This window comes from Prionailurus viverrinus, chromosome A1, assembly GCF_022837055.1.
Source record: "Prionailurus viverrinus isolate Anna chromosome A1, UM_Priviv_1.0, whole genome shotgun sequence".
In the NCBI taxonomy this organism is placed as follows: domain Eukaryota; kingdom Metazoa; phylum Chordata; class Mammalia; order Carnivora; family Felidae; genus Prionailurus; species Prionailurus viverrinus.
The window spans coordinates 117688608-117706261 of NC_062561.1; the positions used below are offsets into that span (position 1 = coordinate 117688608).

The 17654-nt window shown below is 40.9% G+C and overlaps 2 protein-coding genes across 2 annotated transcripts; both read left to right on the forward strand.

Annotated features, from left to right (window-relative positions):
* Nucleotides 1–270: 270 nt before the first annotated feature.
* LOC125171120 (protocadherin beta-17-like) lies at nt 271–4608 on the forward strand. The gene has a single exon (XM_047868254.1). The coding sequence runs from the start codon at nt 1554–1556 to the stop codon at nt 3951–3953; it is 2400 nt and encodes a 799-aa protein (XP_047724210.1). The 5' UTR covers nt 271–1553; the 3' UTR covers nt 3954–4608.
* An 8334-nt stretch (nt 4609–12942) lies between these two features.
* On the forward strand, nt 12943–15685 carry LOC125177103 (protocadherin beta-7-like). Its single transcript, XM_047879176.1, has one exon. It carries the CDS (start codon nt 13074–13076, stop codon nt 15459–15461), a length of 2388 nt encoding a protein of 795 aa, XP_047735132.1. The 5' UTR covers nt 12943–13073; the 3' UTR covers nt 15462–15685.
* Nucleotides 15686–17654: the final 1969 nt, after the last annotated feature.

Genomic DNA, 17654 nt, shown 5'->3' on the forward strand with positions numbered 1-17654 from the left:
GTGCTGTGTAAGTATCATTTATCTTTCTTTTTTAAGTAGGCTCCACGCTCAGTGTGGAGCCCAGTGCAGGTTCTGAACTCACAACCCTGTGATTAAAACCTGAGCTGAGATCAAGTCAGTTGCTCAACCAGCTGAGCCAGCCAGCCACCCTGTCATTTATCCTTATTTACCATAAAATCATTTACTTTCACAGTTTAGCCCGTATTTGTCTTGTGCTGGTTTTATTTGTAGTATTTTAAGAAAAATTTCTCATTTCACCTTCCCATCAAAGTCAGGCAATTTATACTAAAGTGACAGCTGAGTGAATATTTTATTTTTATACTTAATTAAAATGGAACTAGCCTTAACTAAATTATATTTGGCTGTGATTTGTGTCCAAATAAGTGAACTATCATGGATTATTACTAGGTGGTTCAATGAGTGTAGGGAACACTTACTGTTTTGCATTTAGATATTTATCCCCTGCTCCTCAGAATAGCATTCTTCTTTGGGGGAAACTACTTTTCCTGCTAGGTCACTGCAACCACTTGGCTTTCATTGGTGCCGTGGTATTTTTCGGTATACTCATTTCCATTGTCCCAGGGGATATACACTGGGATGGACCCCTGTCCAATGTTGACAGGTTAAAACACTTCCCCAGAAAGTGTATCTTTAACTCCATTGACTTTTTTTTTCCTTCTTCATCTTTGTAGAAAAGACACTGCCTGAATCCTGAACTTACATTGATTTCTAACAAATCAAACAGCCATTTCCTCTTAGTCTTACTGGGCATTGCATGGAGTGATTTTATAAAGGAAAAAAAATTGCCGAAGGCTATGTAGTCCAGGAGACTGACACGAAATCACATTTTAATTTTTTTCAGGGGTTACAGGCACATTTCACTTTGGGAGTGGAAAGTAAATTTTAAAATTTGTAACTTCTTCCAACAATACAACAAATTAGTATTTTTGTAATTGAATGTAAGCACCCATGAGGAAGAACTTTTGTGTTTATTTTACCACTTAATCTCCAGAAGCTGGAAAAATGCCTGCATGGAGAAATACTGGTTAAATGGGTAAGTGATTTTGTCTTGAGCAGAGTTTTGTGTTACTGAACTTGTACCTTGTACCTTTAACGAAGATGAATATAGACATAGATATATAGGTATTACTTTTGCTCTCACAAATATTGTTACTTACCTGTTACCTGCAATTGGGTGGAAGAGAGTTTATAACCCAAAAGGCTTTCTATTTGTTTTAACTGTTGCATGATGCTTTGAAAAGGAAAAACAAACAAAAAACCCTGAAGTTGTAAGGCAAGACGCTTGGTGGCGCTGCAGGCTAAGAAAGTAAAAAACTATCTCTGCAGGCACCATAATAGCTGAGCAGTTTCTAGCTGCTCAAAAAGGAAGTGTTTTACACCATTAGGGGGATAGTAGGTTTCTGAGAGGCAGCTATCGCCATATCAATCAGTGTTAAGAACTAACTCAAGATTATTGAACCGAGATAGCGGAGTTGGCTGCACAGCAATTATTTTGTGATTAAATAACTGCATCTTTTGGACCCTAAGGAACGATGGAAACACCGCTACCCAAAGCGCCACAGAAAAGGCAAGTGACCGCCATTATTATTGTATTAATACTATTAATTCTGTGGGAGGTGGACGGTATGACCATTAAATATTCGGTTCTAGAAGAGAGGGAAAGCGGCTCTTATGTGGCCAACCTTGCAAAAGATCTGGGGCTTGGCTTAGGGGAGCTGGAGGCACGGGACGCCCGGATTCTTTCCAAAGGGAATCAACAGTATTTGCAGCTCGAGCAGAAGAGTGGGAATTTGATCCTAAAAGAAAAATTGGACCGGGAAGAGTTGTGCAGTGACACAGATCCATGTATACTGCATTTCCAGGTGTTACTAAAAAGCCCAGTGCACTTTATTCAAGGTGAACTACAGCTACTAGATGTAAATGACCATGCCCCAGAATTCCTGGAAAATGAAATCCTCCTGAAAATCTCGGAAAGCAGCCATCCAGGGACTGCATTTCCTTTGAAAATAGCTCAAGATTTAGACGTGGGCAGTAACACAGTTCAGAACTACACTATTAGCACCAACTCCCATTTCCACCTTTTCACTCTAAATCACAGTGATGGCAGGAGATACCCTGAGCTGGTGCTGGACAAAGCGCTGGACCGTGAGGAGCAGTCAGAGCTCAGGTTAACGCTCACGGCGCTGGATGGTGGGTCACCGCCGAGAACTGGGACTTCTCAGGTTCTCATTGTAGTCCTAGACATAAATGATAATGCCCCTGAATTCGCTCAGCTGCTCTATGAGGTCCAGGTCCCAGAAAACAGCCCTGTAGGTTCCCTCGTCATCACCGTGTTTGCTACAGATTTAGATGCTGGGACCTATGGAGAGTTATCCTACTCATTTTTCCAATCCTCAAATCAAGTGATTCAGGCCTTTGAAATAAACGCAGTCACAGGGGAAATTCGATTAAAAAAAACGTTGGATTTTGAGGAAATTCGATCTTATCGTTTGGAAATTGAGGCCTCAGATGGTGGGGGTCTTTCGGGAAAATGCACTATAGCCATAGAAGTGATGGATGTAAACGACAACGCCCCCGAACTGACAATGTCAGTACTCATCAGTGATATCCCAGAAAACACCCCTGACACCATCGTCGCGATTTTCGGAATTTCAGATCCAGACTCCGGGGAAAATGGCAAAATGATGTGTACCATCCAAGACCATCTCCCCTTCTTTCTGAAACTTACTGTAGAAAATTTCTACACTTTGGTGACTGAAAGAGCGCTGGATAGAGAGAGCCAGGCCGAGTACAACATCACCATCACCGTCACCGACTTAGGGACCCCCAGGCTGAAAACGCAGCACAACATAACCGTGACGGTCTCCGACGTCAACGACAACGCCCCCGCCTTCAGCCAAACCACCTACACCCTGCGCGTCCGCGAGAACAACAGCCCCGCCCTGCACATCGGCAGCGTGAGCGCCACGGACAGGGACTCGGGCGCCAACGCGCAGGTCACCTACTCGCTGCTGCCGCCCGCGGACCCGCAGCTGCCCCTGGCTTCCCTGGTGTCCATCAACGCGGACAACGGGCAGCTGTTCGCGCTCAGGTCCCTGGATTACGAGGCGCTGCAGGCGTTCGAGTTCGGCGTGCGCGCGGCCGACCGCGGCTCGCCCGCGCTCAGCAGCCAGGCGCGGGTGCGCGTGCTGGTGCTGGACGACAACGACAACGCGCCCTTCGTGCTGTACCCGCCGCAGAACGGCTCTGCGCCCTGCACCGAGCTGGTGCCCAGGGCGGCCGAGGCGGGCTACCTGGTGACCAAGGTGGTGGCGGTGGACGGCGACTCGGGCCAGAACGCCTGGCTGTCGTACCAGCTGCTCAAGGCCACGGAGCCCGGGCTGTTCGGCGTGTGGGCGCACAACGGCGAGGTGCGCACGGCGCGGCTGCTGAGCGAGCGCGACGCCGTCAAGCACAGGCTGGTGGTGCTGGTCAAGGACAATGGCGAGCCGCCGCGCTCGGCCAGCGTCACGCTGCACGTGCTGCTGGTGGACGGCTTCTCGCAGCCCTACCTGCCGCTCCCGGAGGTGGCGGCGGCCGAGGCGCGGGCAGACCCGCTCACCGTCTACTTGGTCGTCGCCTTGGCGTCCGTGTCGTCGCTCTTCCTGTTCTCGGTGCTGGTGTTCGTGGCGGTGCGGCTGTGCAGGCGGAGCAGGGCGGCGTCTGCGGGTCGCTGCTCGGGGCCCGAGGGCCACTTTCCGGGCCACCTGGTGGACGTCAGCGGCGCGGGGACGCTATCCCAGAGCTACCAGTACGAGGTGTGTCTTCGGGGAGGCTCGGGGACCAGTGAGTTCAAGTTTCTGAAGCCCATTTTCCCCAACTTCGTGGGTGAAGCAGCTGGTAGGGACGCCGAGGAAAACTCTAATTTTACAAATAATTTTGGGTTCACTTAGGCATCTCACCTTAAGGGGAGATATATGATAATACTAACTAATGTATTATTAGTTCGCAACCTGTTCATTCACATAAAGAACTACATATTCACACAATAATTATTGTCATATTTATAGGTATTTCAGCCTATTGAAGTATTTTACGTTCTGAATCTCTGGGTTTTTGTTGGTGGTGGTGGTGGTGTTTTTAGCCAGCTCACATTTTGCATGTTCATACAATAGGGGAGAAATGGTGTATCTGTTTTGTGGGGGTAAGATTTTTGGAGGTCAGAAATGTTTTCAGGTTCCTGATGTTTGAGCTTGTTCACTAATATCTTGTTATGGCTAAGAGAATTGTGTTTTCTGATTATCATTAGCATAGAGTATTGTAAATCATGACTTCCAATTTGAAAAATACTTTTCATTTATACAAATGAATTATACTTTTCATTTATACAAAAAAATTTTGTCACGTTAGAAATTGTTAGATTTCTGTAGTAGTGTTTTGTCTTGCCTGAAAGGAACTAATATTTTATCTGGGTGTCGTCTAAGTTGAGTATTGTCTTTCAAAATTGATCTCTTTGGACTATACCATCTGATACAATTTTAAAGAATTCAATCCCTGTTAAATAGAAAAAAATGTTGGTAGACTTATAATTACTTTTTCAAAATAAATGATTTGGGTATGTAAATAATGATTCTCATTCTTTTAAAATAATAGAAAGTTACATGATTCAAACATATTCAATATGAATAGAAAACAGAAAATTTTTTTCTCTTTCAGATTTTTGTTTAAATTCTAATTAGTTAACATAGAGTGTAATATTAGTTTCAGTAGAATTTAGTGATTCATTACTTACATACAAGACCCAGTGCTCATCAAAGATTCATAATTAAAACTATCCCGTTTCACCTGAATGTAATAAAGCAAAAATTATATGCAACTATAGATTTTGCTTAAGCTTAGATAAATAATCTCTATAAGGTTAAAACACAAGAATATAATGCATAGTAAGATATTAGCATCACTTAACTGCCTGCTAAAAAATGAGGCATCCTCTAATACATGCCCCCTCACCTTACTTTATAATTTTTGTTATATATAGTACCTTTTCAATGTTTATAGTATTTACAATGTATTTTTAAAGGATAATCCCCATGATTTTTTAGACTTTTTATGTTTTCAAAGTCAGTGTACCGTTTCACTCTGTTTCATGCAAATATGTTCAAGCAGTCATTTATTTATTTACATATAGTAAGCATAGTTAGTTTTAAAACCTGTCTGATAGTTCTGATAGCTGAAGTTTGTATGCGCCTATTTCTGTTGTATTGTTACTGATTTTTCTTATTGGTTTTATCTTTGTTTCTTTGTGTGACTCATATGGTTGATTGCCCTTGAAAAATTTACTTGTAGGATGTCCTCAAAGCCTAGGTTGCATGTTTCATCCTTCAAAATGTATTTTCATTGGGTTCAGCTAGGATTCTTAAATCATTCTCAGTAGGGAACCACTGCAAACCAATTTTATGGCTTGATGTTTCCCACAACTCAACATATGCATATTGAAAATTAAACACACATGAAGACCAGTCTGTAGCTATAATTTCCCAGGCATCTTTTCTTTTTTTTCTGCTCTACTTAACAGCAGGAGCGCTTCCATATAGTTCCCTGAAGTTGGGGTGAGGGAGCATCTTTAGATTTGTTTATGTTTACTTTGTATAAACATATGTATATATAGTGGATATAGCCCTGTAGGGATCTCTTAAAATGGGAGGATCTTTGTAGAATATGCTGCAAATTTGGTTGACCCTGAGTCTTGATTTATATTTAATCTCATGAATAGCTTCAAATCAAAGTCCAAGGGCACATATTTTTAATTGCCCTGAGGGAATAATGAGTTTTGTTGTTCTGACACACGGTTTACTCCTCCATTACAAGCTTCCATCAAAAATTGGGCTTTTTTTCCATTGTGTTTTCTACTATGTTTTTAGCTCTTCAATTTTTTTAAGAGAGAGAGAGAGCGAATGGGGAGAGGGCAGAGGGGGAGAGAGAGAGAGAGAGAGAGAGAGAGAGAGAGAGAGAGAGAGAATCTTAAGCAGGCTCCACACTTAGTGTGGAGCTGGAGGCAGGACTTGATTCCAGGACGATAACTTGAGCTGAAATCAAGAGGGAATTGCTCAACAGCTCAACCCACTGAGCCACCCAAGCACCCCTAGCTCTTCAATATTTTTAAAGTAGTTTTTTTTAAAAGTCTTGTCCATTATTCTTTATTGTTTTCCATGGGAAAGTCATCTGAATTATCTATACCATCCATTTCAGAAATGAGGAGTTTTGCCTAATGTTTCAATTTGCAGATTCAATTTTGCCATCATTCCAATGATATATGAGGCTATTTTTTCTTTGAATCCGGTGTTTCATTCTTTGGGTACCCTGCCCAGGCAAATGATCTCCTTTCCTCACTAAACTTTAATCTCATGGAGAGAGCTCTTTTTCTATTACATTTAGGAAAATACATACTGAGGTAAATATAGACGAATGAGAGTTGAATAAATTATTGAATTAATGAATTAGTGTGTTATTTTATCATCTGGCTTTATAAACTTATAAACTACAACAAAAAATTACCTATTTTTATAAAATGCTCATGTACTGTTTACACTATTTGACATTTGTGTCGTTCACCTAACAATTTATCATTTACAAGTGCCTGGGCTCAGTGGTTGGGTGTTCGACTCTTGATTTTGGCTCAGATAATGATCTTACAGCCCATGGGTTCAAGCCCTGCATCAGTCTGTATGCTGACAGTGTAGAGCCTGCTAGGGATTCTCTCTCCCTCTCTTTGCCCCTCCCCCACTCATGTGTGCACGCACGCACACACACTCTCTCTCTCAAAATAAATAAATAATAAAACTTAAAAGAATGATTTATCATTTAGAATATGTGAGCCAACTATCATCTTGTAAAGTGTATGTTATGTTGAGCACTTTCCATATTTATTCACAAATAATGAAATTTAAGCTAATTTTATTGTATTACACATAAGGGGAGAAAGAGTCTAAGATTCAGTTTCAGACTGCATATATATATATATATATATATATACACATATATATACACACATATACATATGTATATGTATATATATATGCAACTAATTATATATATAATTAGATTATTAAACATTTTTATCCTTAGTTTCTCAGGAATGCACCTGTAATTTTTTATTCTGCCCTATTTTTGAACCAACTAAGATGTGTTAGCATAAGGGAACACTTTAATTGCTTGATGATTTTATACTTCTTTTCCTTTACAAACTCTGACAAGCTCCTATTCCTTATAATTTGAGTGAAGGTATGCAATTTTGACTTTGACCTTGGGTGACTTTGGGTGAATTATTCAGAATTCAGCACAATAAAAAAATAGAAACCACTTTATGTATATCTAACCAAAAACAGATATTTGCTAGAAGGTATTAGATGCTTACAGAATCAGAAGAACTGGACAAGCAGAAGTGAGAGAGCCTGCAATTAACTCCTGGTTTTGAAGCCATACTACCATTTTTGTAGTATAGAAGTCAGGAAGCCACTGCTACTGCTACTATCAAAACTGTTGTTCCTACAATGTCCTCTCCCATCATCACCTCTAAAACTGGTGAAAATTCAGGGGAACCTAGTGTCTAGCTGCCACAATGGCCTCCAATTACTTCTGAAACTGATGGCTCAACACAGAAATGCTGACTTGGCTGCAAGCACTCACATCTCTCTGACCTTGCTGATTAATAGCAATGACAGTGGGTAGATGACCTTTGCCTGTCTTGTCAGGCTCATCATCTGAAGCCATCTCATTGGTAAAACCTAATTTTCATCCAGAATAATAATTCAGAGTCCTTAAAATTAAATTTTAAGATTTCTGGACCCAGAATTTTTTAAAAGTCATAAAAAGAAGTAGGAATGGATGACAGTTGCCAAGAGCCCGCTGAGCAAGCATCATTAGTTCAAAGAGAATCTTGTCTCAGCAAATGAATTCATTTATTGCTTTAGGGCTAAGTTTTCAGTGGAACAAAAATTCTTTTGGCTACAAATCACACCACCAATATGTAGAAATGCAATCATATGCTCCTCTAATAACCAACCCAAACAGGCAAGTTAGTTGACCCTATCTGCTTCTAGTGAGCAATGGGAACTATAAGTGTGGTTTCAGTGGGTATGACATAGACTACTCATTTCACCCAAATATATGTTATCCCTTATTTTTTTTTACTAATAGACCTCTCATTTTTTAGTTGCTCATGTGGATATGTGGGCTATAAATTATATTTCCCAACTTCTGCTGTGATTGGAAGTGGTCTTGTACCAAAGTTATGGCCACTGAGACATGACTACAAGTGCCATGGAATATTTCATGGAAGTAGTCCTTAAAAATGAAGACAAAGCCTTCCCTTTCTCCTACTTGTTGGTCTTAATGGAGCTATAAAGGGTGGATATTAGACAGCGATCTTGAACTGTAAAGTGAAGGCCATGATTTGAAGGTGATAAAACAACAAGATGGAAAGTGACTATCCCAGATAGCACTGAATGCATTTCAAGCCACTATCCTTTTATAAGAGAAAATAAAATTATATTTTGGAGAAGCCATTGTTGTTATGGTTTCTTCTATAATATCAGGTTGAAATTATAGAGAACATATTTATATATAGAAATTACCTAGAACATAATTCTTGCTGTTATAGTAAGCTTCTTTAACAAAACGATATATTTTTTTTTAATTTTTTTTTCAACGTTTATTTATTTTTGGGACAGAGAGAGACAGAGCATGAACGGGGGAGGGGCAGAGAGAGAGGGAGACACAGAATCGGAAACAGGCTCCAGGCTCTGAGCCATCAGCCCAGAGCCTGACGCGGGGCTCGAACTCCCGGACCGCGAGATCGTGACCTGGCTGAAGTCGGACGCTTAACCGACTGCGCCACCCAGGCACCCCAACAAAACGATATTTAAGATAACCAAAGAAGGAACAGAGAAAGTTATGAGGTTTACATGCATGTCTTACAAAGAAAACTGCTCAAGATTTAAGAAAAATAATTTTTAAAAATAAAAGGAATTGATTATAGGAATAAAAGTAAATTAATTAAGTAGAATAATAACCACAGAAGATTTCACCAATAAAACATAAGTCTATTTCTTTGAAAAATTCAAGGGTATTTTGAGTTAAATTGGTGGGTTGGACATATACCTTTAATTTGGCTTCCTCTAAATATGCACTAACATGAAAGTAAAGAGATATTTTCAGAAATATAAACTTATAATAATGGAAAGAAGAAGGTAGAGGACAACAGGGAAAAATCTTAGTAGTTGGAAAGTAAACGAATGACTTAGTGGAATGACAAACCAACTACCAAATCCTGAAGTGTGAAAAGCTGAGAACCAATCCTGTTGAGGCTGCAGGATTTTCAGAAGCATCAGAGCCATCAGCCCTAGATACTATGGAAATGATGATAGCATGCCAAATATGGAGGGTCACATTAAAATTGCCTGAAAAGTGGTTAAATCTACAGCAGATAACTTTTCCCCAATGTAGTCAATGAGCAACCTCTTTCTCTGATCCTAGCATTAATTCTAGAGTTTTGATTTCTCATCACCACAAAAAAGGAGAGTCATTATATTAGAGGTTCCACTGGCAAAGTTGAGAGCAGGGGTCATATGGGTAGTAGAAATAAATGACCATCTAAACATTGTATGCTGACGGATTGTTAAAATGCAATGAGAGTCATTGGGACCAATTACAGATGTTTCCATTCTCAGACACATGGCAGAATTTTAATTGTATTTCTTCTTTAAATTACATGTGGCCAATAAAATGTGAGAATAAATGATATATGTTACTTCTGGGCTAAGGCTTTCAGAGACTGCACATGGTTTAACACATTTACTTTCTCCAATACAGTGATCCTGAAAGCATAGTTAGAGATGGAGTCTCCAGAGCCTGGATCCCTGGCTGAGCACCATGAGGACTCCATGCTGAACTGTATAGGATACATAGTGTGAGAAATGAATCAACCTTCATTGTGTTAAGCCTCTGAGATTTGGAGGGGTTGTTTGATATTGAAGCATTACCTATCATATCCTGAGTGATGCAGATATCCACTCATCTTCCTCCATCAGTCCTTTACCTTTTCAACTTATACCTTTTCCTTTTGAGTAGGATATTTTATAGAGTTGAAGAATCTAACCAGTCCAAGTGGCAAAGACCTATTCCGACTGACACTAGGGTTTCCCCAACCACAAGTGCTTCCAGTTCACCTTAGAGCACACATCAAAATGGACAAGCCCTGCCAACATGCTTAGAGCTAGCACTGAACTCCTTAGGCTACCAAACTAAGTTAAGAACAGACACCTGAATGATACCCCTGAAGAAAGCTTCTAAAAAGAAAAACTGAAACAAAAACCAGGCAAAGAGGGAAAAAAGGTAAATTGGACAAAATAAAGTTTTCAGAGATGAAAACTTGAAAAAAAAACCCCTAAAATTAATATCATCAGATAAGTTGTTGCATCTGTGAAATAAGCACAAAAAGAGGACTCTCTTGAAAAATTCCTTAAGGGGCGCCTGGGTGGCTCAGTCGGTTAAGCCTCCGACTTAAGCTCAGGTCACGATCTCGCGGTCCGTGAGTTCGAGCCCCGCCTCGGGCTCTGGGCTGATGGCTCAGAGCCTGGAGCCTGCTTCCCATTCTGTGTCTCCCTCTCTCTCTGCCCCAGCCCTGTTCATGCTCTGTCTCTCTCTGTCTCAAAAATAAATAAACGTCTCAAAAATAAATAAACGTTAAAAAAATTAAAAAAAAGAAAATTCCTTAAAAAACAGAGCTCTTGTAAAATATGAACATAATAAATGAAAATCTCAATAGAAGAGCTTGAAGGTAAGGTTGAGAAAGTATTCCAGGAAATATTGCAAAAGTATTTTAAAATGGCAAAAAGGTGAGAAAAAATAAGGAAATTAGAGATCATACCAGAGGTCCAACATCTTATTTGTAGTAATTGAGAGAGACAGAGAGAGGAGAGAGAGAGAGAGAAAAAAATAACATTACCCATGAAATAATTCCAGAAAATTTCTAAAAGCTGTAGAAAATTAGTTTCCTAGTAGAAAGTGCTTACCAATTGTCAATGCATGAACTTAAACCCAAACCAAGACACATCAGTGTTTAATTTGAAAATAGCACAATGATGAAATACTCCAAGAAGTAAAAATACAGGTTATATAGAAAATATAAAATAAGGTTTCCTTTAGACTTCTTAGCAAGCACATTGATTTTAGGGAGCTCACTGACAAAATACTTTAAAATTCGGAAGAAAAATATTTCCAACCTCAAACTCTATCATCAAATTTCCAATCAAGTTTGAGGGCAGACTAAAGATATTTTAATACCCTCAAGGTCACAACAAAATGTAACTCTCATACATTCTTCTCTGGAGACTACTGGAATATATCTATTAAAATGATAGAGTAATCCAAGAGGGGAAGTCAGAATAAAAAGAGAAGAGAATATTGAAAAAAAGAAATGAAATGAATCTTCAAATGATGTCCAAGGATAATCCCAGGATGACAACTGTGTCTCAAGTGCAAACTAGTCCAATTTGGAGCTGTGTAACTCAAGAGACAGGCATTTTGGAGGATATCATCAAGTTCCCTGACATCTTTTCAGATGAAACTATTATAGGATGAATCTATTAAAGCCATGGAGTAAACCAAAAAAAAGGAAGAAATAAAATCCTAAAATAGGAAATCCAATGAGAATAAAAGACAAAGAGAACTCCAAGAATGACAGCAAAGGAAAGTTCCAGGATGATAGCAATGCAGCAGATGTAGAAAACAAACACTCAATTTAAAGAAAATTGGTATCTCGGGAGATATGGGAATGACCATGTGGAAAATTCTACTGAGAGGCAACTGGAAGTATGGGAAGAACACGTGATAAATAATAAAGAAAATCAAGTAAATGAAAAAGCAAGGCAATTATTAACTTCAAGAAAACAGTGAAAAAGAAAATATAATTAGTACACAACCATGTTTGAAATAGTACTACAACTAAAGGAAGGCATGAAAGGGCCTTGAGTGTACAAGAGCTAAACCTAATCCAATATAATGAGTCAATTGATAATGCCTAAAATTAATAAAAATACAGCAGAATACAGAATAAGGCAGAAGAGAAAACTAAAGGAGTTTAAAATGACTGCCTATTGGGAAGGGATCTAGGAAAGTAAGGAAACAAAGGCGGACAAAGATTTTATTCTAAACCACTTAGTACTATTTGATTTTGAACCAAGGGTCACATATTTTGAAAAAAGAACCGCATTTTAAAAGATCAGCAAAATAGAGACCTTACAAGTCTCCCCAAGAATAAAAAGGAGATAAAAAATTAAACATTACTAATAAGAACAAGGCTATAACCAAAGATAAAAAATACAATGAATTTTGCAAATCCAGATAAAATGACTAGTTTTTAAAATTAAATACAAATTACTTTAAAACTAAACAAAACCTGGACAGATAACCAAAAGTGAAATGGAAAAGATAGTCATTGATTTACCACCAGCAAAGCCACCAAACCCCCAATCCATTAAAAAATTGGAGAAAGGTTTAAGATTTACTTCTGGTGGGAAGCCAGAGTTGAATTTCCTGTTCCCAGATTAAGGAAAACAACAAATTTACTTTTCTACTAATTCAGACTATCAGAGGGGTAAACAATGTAGGCCCTTACTAACATTACTGTGACCATTTAAGGTAAATGGTAATAAAACCGCAAAGATACTTGGCGGGGTGGGGGGGAAGCTACTCCTGTTGCAGTTCCTTTAATCCGCCATCTTTTTGTTCTATTCTTGAAAGTGGGAATAACATCCACAAAACGCAAGGTGGCGCTGCAGGCTTAAAAAGAGGGGGAAATATTCGCACAAAGGATGTTACAGACTCCAGTTTTCAGAGGAAAGCTGGCCAGACAAGAAAAGTAGAAGAAAGGAAACCGTGGTGTTGGAGTTGGGGAAAAGTAGGACCCCTCCCCACAAACATACCAACTCATTTCTAAGGATTCGGTTTCTACCATTTCTGAGAACTGCTTGAGGCCGAGTGAACGTGGTTTTGAAAGATTGTTTAAACGAAGAATGGAGGCCAGAGTGATGCCTGAAGTGCAGAAAAGGCAAGTGTTTTTTCTTTTTGTATTTCTGGGAATGTCTTGGGCTGGCACAGAACCGCTTCGGTATTTTGTGGCAGAGGAAACGGAGAGAGAGACCTTTCTGGCCAACCTAGCAAATGATCTGGGGTTGGGGGTGGGGGAACTGTCAGCTCGGGGATCTAGAGTCATTTCAGATGAGAACATACGATTTTTACTATTCAAGCCGCTTACTGGTGATTTACTTCTAAATGAGAAATTAGACCGAGAGGAACTGTGTGGGCCCAGAGAGCCGTGTGTGCTACCTTTCCAGTTGTTACTTGAAAAGCCTTTTCAGATTTTCCGTGCTGAACTATGGGTCAGAGACATCAACGATCATTCTCCAGTATTTCTAGATAGAGAGACTACCTTGAAAATATTAGAAAGTACCACTCCAGGGGCAACATTTCTCCTAGAAAGTGCACAGGATTCAGATGTTGGAATCAACAACCTGAGAAACTACACCATCAGCTCCAATGCCTATTTCCATATTAATGTCCGTGATAGTGGGGAGGGGAATGTTTATCCTGAATTGGTCCTGGATGCAGTGCTGGATCGTGAAAAGGTTTCTGAGCTCAATTTAACCCTCACAGCCTTGGACGGCGGGTCTCCGCCCAGATCCGGGACTGCCCTCATACGCATCCTGGTTTTGGACATAAATGATAACATCCCTGAATTTGTACAGTCCCTCTACAAGGTGCAGGTGCCTGAAGACAGCCCTGTTGGCTCCCTGGTTGTCGCTGTGTCAGCTAGAGATTTAGATACCGGAACTAATGGAGAAATAGTCTATGCATTTTTTTATGCCACTGAAGTAATTCTCAAAACATTTCGAATCAATTCAACATCTGGCAAGCTTTATCTTAAAGCCGAATTGAACTACGAGGCAATACAAACTTATACATTAACTATTCAGGCCAAAGATGGCGGAGGGCTTTCTGGAAAATGTACAGTGGTGGTCCATGTAACAGATATAAATGATAATCCACCGGAACTGCTTATGTCATCACTTACCAGCCCAATTGCAGAAAACTCACCTGAGACAGTAGTAGCTGTTTTTAGGATTAGAGACAGAGATTCAGGGAACAATGCAAAGATGGTGTGCTCCATCCAAGACCATCTCCCCTTCCTCCTGAAGCCTTCAGTACAGAATTTCTACACCCTGGTAACAGAGAGACCCCTGGACAGAGAGAGCCAGGCCGAGTACAACATCACCATCACCGTCACCGACTTGGGGACCCCCAGGCTGAAAACGCAGCACAACATAACCGTGACGGTCTCCGACGTCAACGACAACGCCCCCGCCTTCAGCCAAACCACCTACACCCTGCGCGTCCGCGAGAACAACAGCCCCGCCCTGCACATCGGCAGCGTGAGCGCCACGGACAGGGACTCCGGCGCCAACGCCCAGGTCACCTACTCGCTGCTGCCGCCCGCGGACCCGCAGCTGCCCCTGGCCTCCCTGGTGTCCATCAACGCGGACAACGGGCAGCTGTTCGCGCTCAGGTCCCTGGATTACGAGGCGCTGCAGGCGTTCGAGTTCGGCGTGCGCGCGGCCGACCGCGGCTCGCCCGCGCTCAGCAGCCAGGCGCGGGTGCGCGTGCTGGTGCTGGACGACAACGACAACGCGCCCTTCGTGCTGTACCCGCCGCAGAACGGCTCTGCGCCCTGCACCGAGCTGGTGCCCAGGGCGGCCGAGGCGGGCTACCTGGTGACCAAGGTGGTGGCGGTGGACGGCGACTCGGGCCAGAACGCCTGGCTGTCGTACCAGCTGCTCAAGGCCACGGAGCCCGGGCTGTTCGGCGTGTGGGCGCACAACGGCGAGGTGCGCACGGCGCGGCTGCTGAGCGAGCGCGACGCCGTCAAGCACAGGCTGGTGGTGCTGGTCAAGGACAATGGCGAGCCGCCGCGCTCGGCCAGCGTCACGCTGCACGTGCTGCTGGTGGACGGCTTCTCGCAGCCCTACCTGCCACTCCCGGAGGTGGCGGCGGCCGAGGCGCGGGCAGACCCGCTCACCGTCTACTTGGTCGTCGCCTTGGCGTCCGTGTCGTCGCTCTTCCTGTTCTCGGTGCTGGTGTTCGTGGCGGTGCGGCTGTGCAGGCGGAGCCGGGCGGCGTCTGCGGGTCGCTGCTTGGGGCCTGAGGGCCACTTTCCGGGCCACCTGGTGGACGTCAGCGGCGCGGGGACGCTGTCCCAGAGTTACCAGTATGAGGTGTGTCTTCGGGGAGGCTCGGGGACCAGTGAGTTCAAGTTCCTCAAGCCCATTATCCCTAATCTGCAGTTTCAAAGTACAAGAAGGGAAGTGGAAGAATATCCCTCATTTCAGAATGATTTGGGTTTCTGATAAGGGATGGAACATAAATGTCCATATTGTGTCTGTAAATATTTTTCTATTGTGAAATTCGTCCTGAGTTACCTGTAGAGGAGTGCTTTAATATTATTTAAAGTCAGGGTAAATTTCTTTACAGAGAAACGGATCCAGCTTTAGCCCTAGGAAACTTCCACAAAGCATGTAATGTATATGTGTTATATTTTATCTCAAACAATTGTGCATTTTTTGCAGCCTATTACGTGATTAATCTTGTTTATGATGTTTTAAGTTGGTTTTGTCTTTAAAATTTTGCTACTCTTATTTTCTGAGTTGGAGTGTTGTAGTATACCTACTCTTAGTTTTAGAAGTATAGATAGTATCTTTTAAAGCTTTTTAAAAAACACTTACTATGCATCATACACAATTTTAACACTTTTAATATTAGAAGTAAATCTGTTAGGTGTTTTAGAAATGAGCAAATAGATATTCATAGAGGCCCAGCGAGTTCACTAGGGTCAGCAACTAATAAATGGTAGAGCTGAGCATCTCTCCTAGATCTGTCTGACTCTGGGATCTTGCTATGATGCTGTACTGCTTTCTATCATTAGATATCACCTGGCAAGTTTCTCCTAATTAAGGAGAAGAATCTTCTCAGGTTAGTATTCCTGTTGAGTGTTTTCTATGTTTGGAAATAATAATGTGTGTAGTGGTCTGTGGTTATATGTTCTCACATACCAATAAGCCAGCTTTTCTGGATCAATTATTCAACTATTATTATTAGAGCTGTGATCTGACCAAAGCTTAAGTTAAAAAATATTGAAGGATCCATTTGTGCTTTCTCCTTGTTATCTGAACATATGACCTTCATATCACAGAAAACTTAATGACCCTGAATAGAAATAATACATCAGTTTGATTGCTTCATTAGTTTATTTTTCCTCACATTGCAATAACTTTTCTACAGTGGTCCCTACCTACTTTTAAAACACGTTTTCCTTCCTTAATTTTAAAGTTAATTTTTAAAACTTCCTATTCAATATATTGCAGTGATGAATCAGGGAAATATAAGAAAAAGAATAGTTTTAAATATGTCATATTAAAGAAACAAATTGTCATTAAATTGCTTAGAGATTCTGGAAAGTTAATGAGAAGTTTTGCTTGCTATAATAATCTGCCACTGCTTTTTCTTTAACAACTATTCAGATAATTTCTACATAGCTGTATTCTGAATGTATTATATGCTAAGTGCTGGTAACTCTTAAAATAGTACTGCTACTATGAATTACTAATGGGATATAGTCTAAGGGCAAAAGAAAAACCCCTCATGGCAGTAAAATCCTAAATTGTTTTCATGGTGTCAGGGTAAAATTATCCTTTTTCCAACAAATCAATGAATGGAAAAAGGGAGGAGGGAATTCTACACAATGAAAGAAATTAAGACACATACCAAGCAAATATAATGCTTGTTGGGTCTTGATTCAAACAACCATAACAACTGAAAGAATTAGAGAAATTTGAATCTAAGTGGATATTAAATAATGCTAACCTAACTTCTTAGGTGTGGGGATGGCATTATAGTTGTTTTATTTTTTTAAGTATTAAAAGTTGGAGATCTATAATGAAGTATTTATGGGTGAAAACTTAGTTTGGGATAGGAAAATGATGGGCAGATAGAGTGAGCAATAATGGCAAAATATTGAGAACTGTTGAAGCTAGTGATGAGTACCTGGAGATTCATCATACAGTTCTTCCTTATGGGGTTTGAAATTTTTCATAATAAAAAGTTTTTACAATTGACACTGTAAGAAGGGAAGTTAATGAAATTAGGACATCCATCTGAGATGTGGAATCACCACTGCAGTTACAGATTATATCTCTCTTAGATAAACTCTCCAGCCTTTCCTTGTTTCATCATTTGAGATGATAATTTCTGAGTAATCCTGCTCATGCATTCTTCTACCACATGAATCTTGGGTGTTTTCAAGTCACGGCAATGGACTCATGTAAACTCTGCTACCTGATGGCATCAAATTACATGCTTAGTGTGTGTGTGTGTGTGTGTGTGTGTGTGTGTGTGTGTGTAAAATTACTCTCTGTCTCAGTATCTGCATCTGTAAAGTGAGGAAACTCAAGGTGGCCCTATGAGGTATACACTATTACTATCTCCACCCTACAAGTGAGAAAACTGGGAGAGGTTAAATAATTTGTCCAAGTTTCATAGCTAGC

Bases quoted from the DNA above. Each gene is read 5' to 3' on its own strand.
- LOC125171120 (XM_047868254.1), top strand. From the start codon at position 1,554: ATGGAAACACCGCTACCCAAAGCGCCACAGAAAAGGCAAGTGACCGCC.
- LOC125177103 (XM_047879176.1), top strand. From the start codon at position 13,074: ATGGAGGCCAGAGTGATGCCTGAAGTGCAGAAAAGGCAAGTGTTTTTT.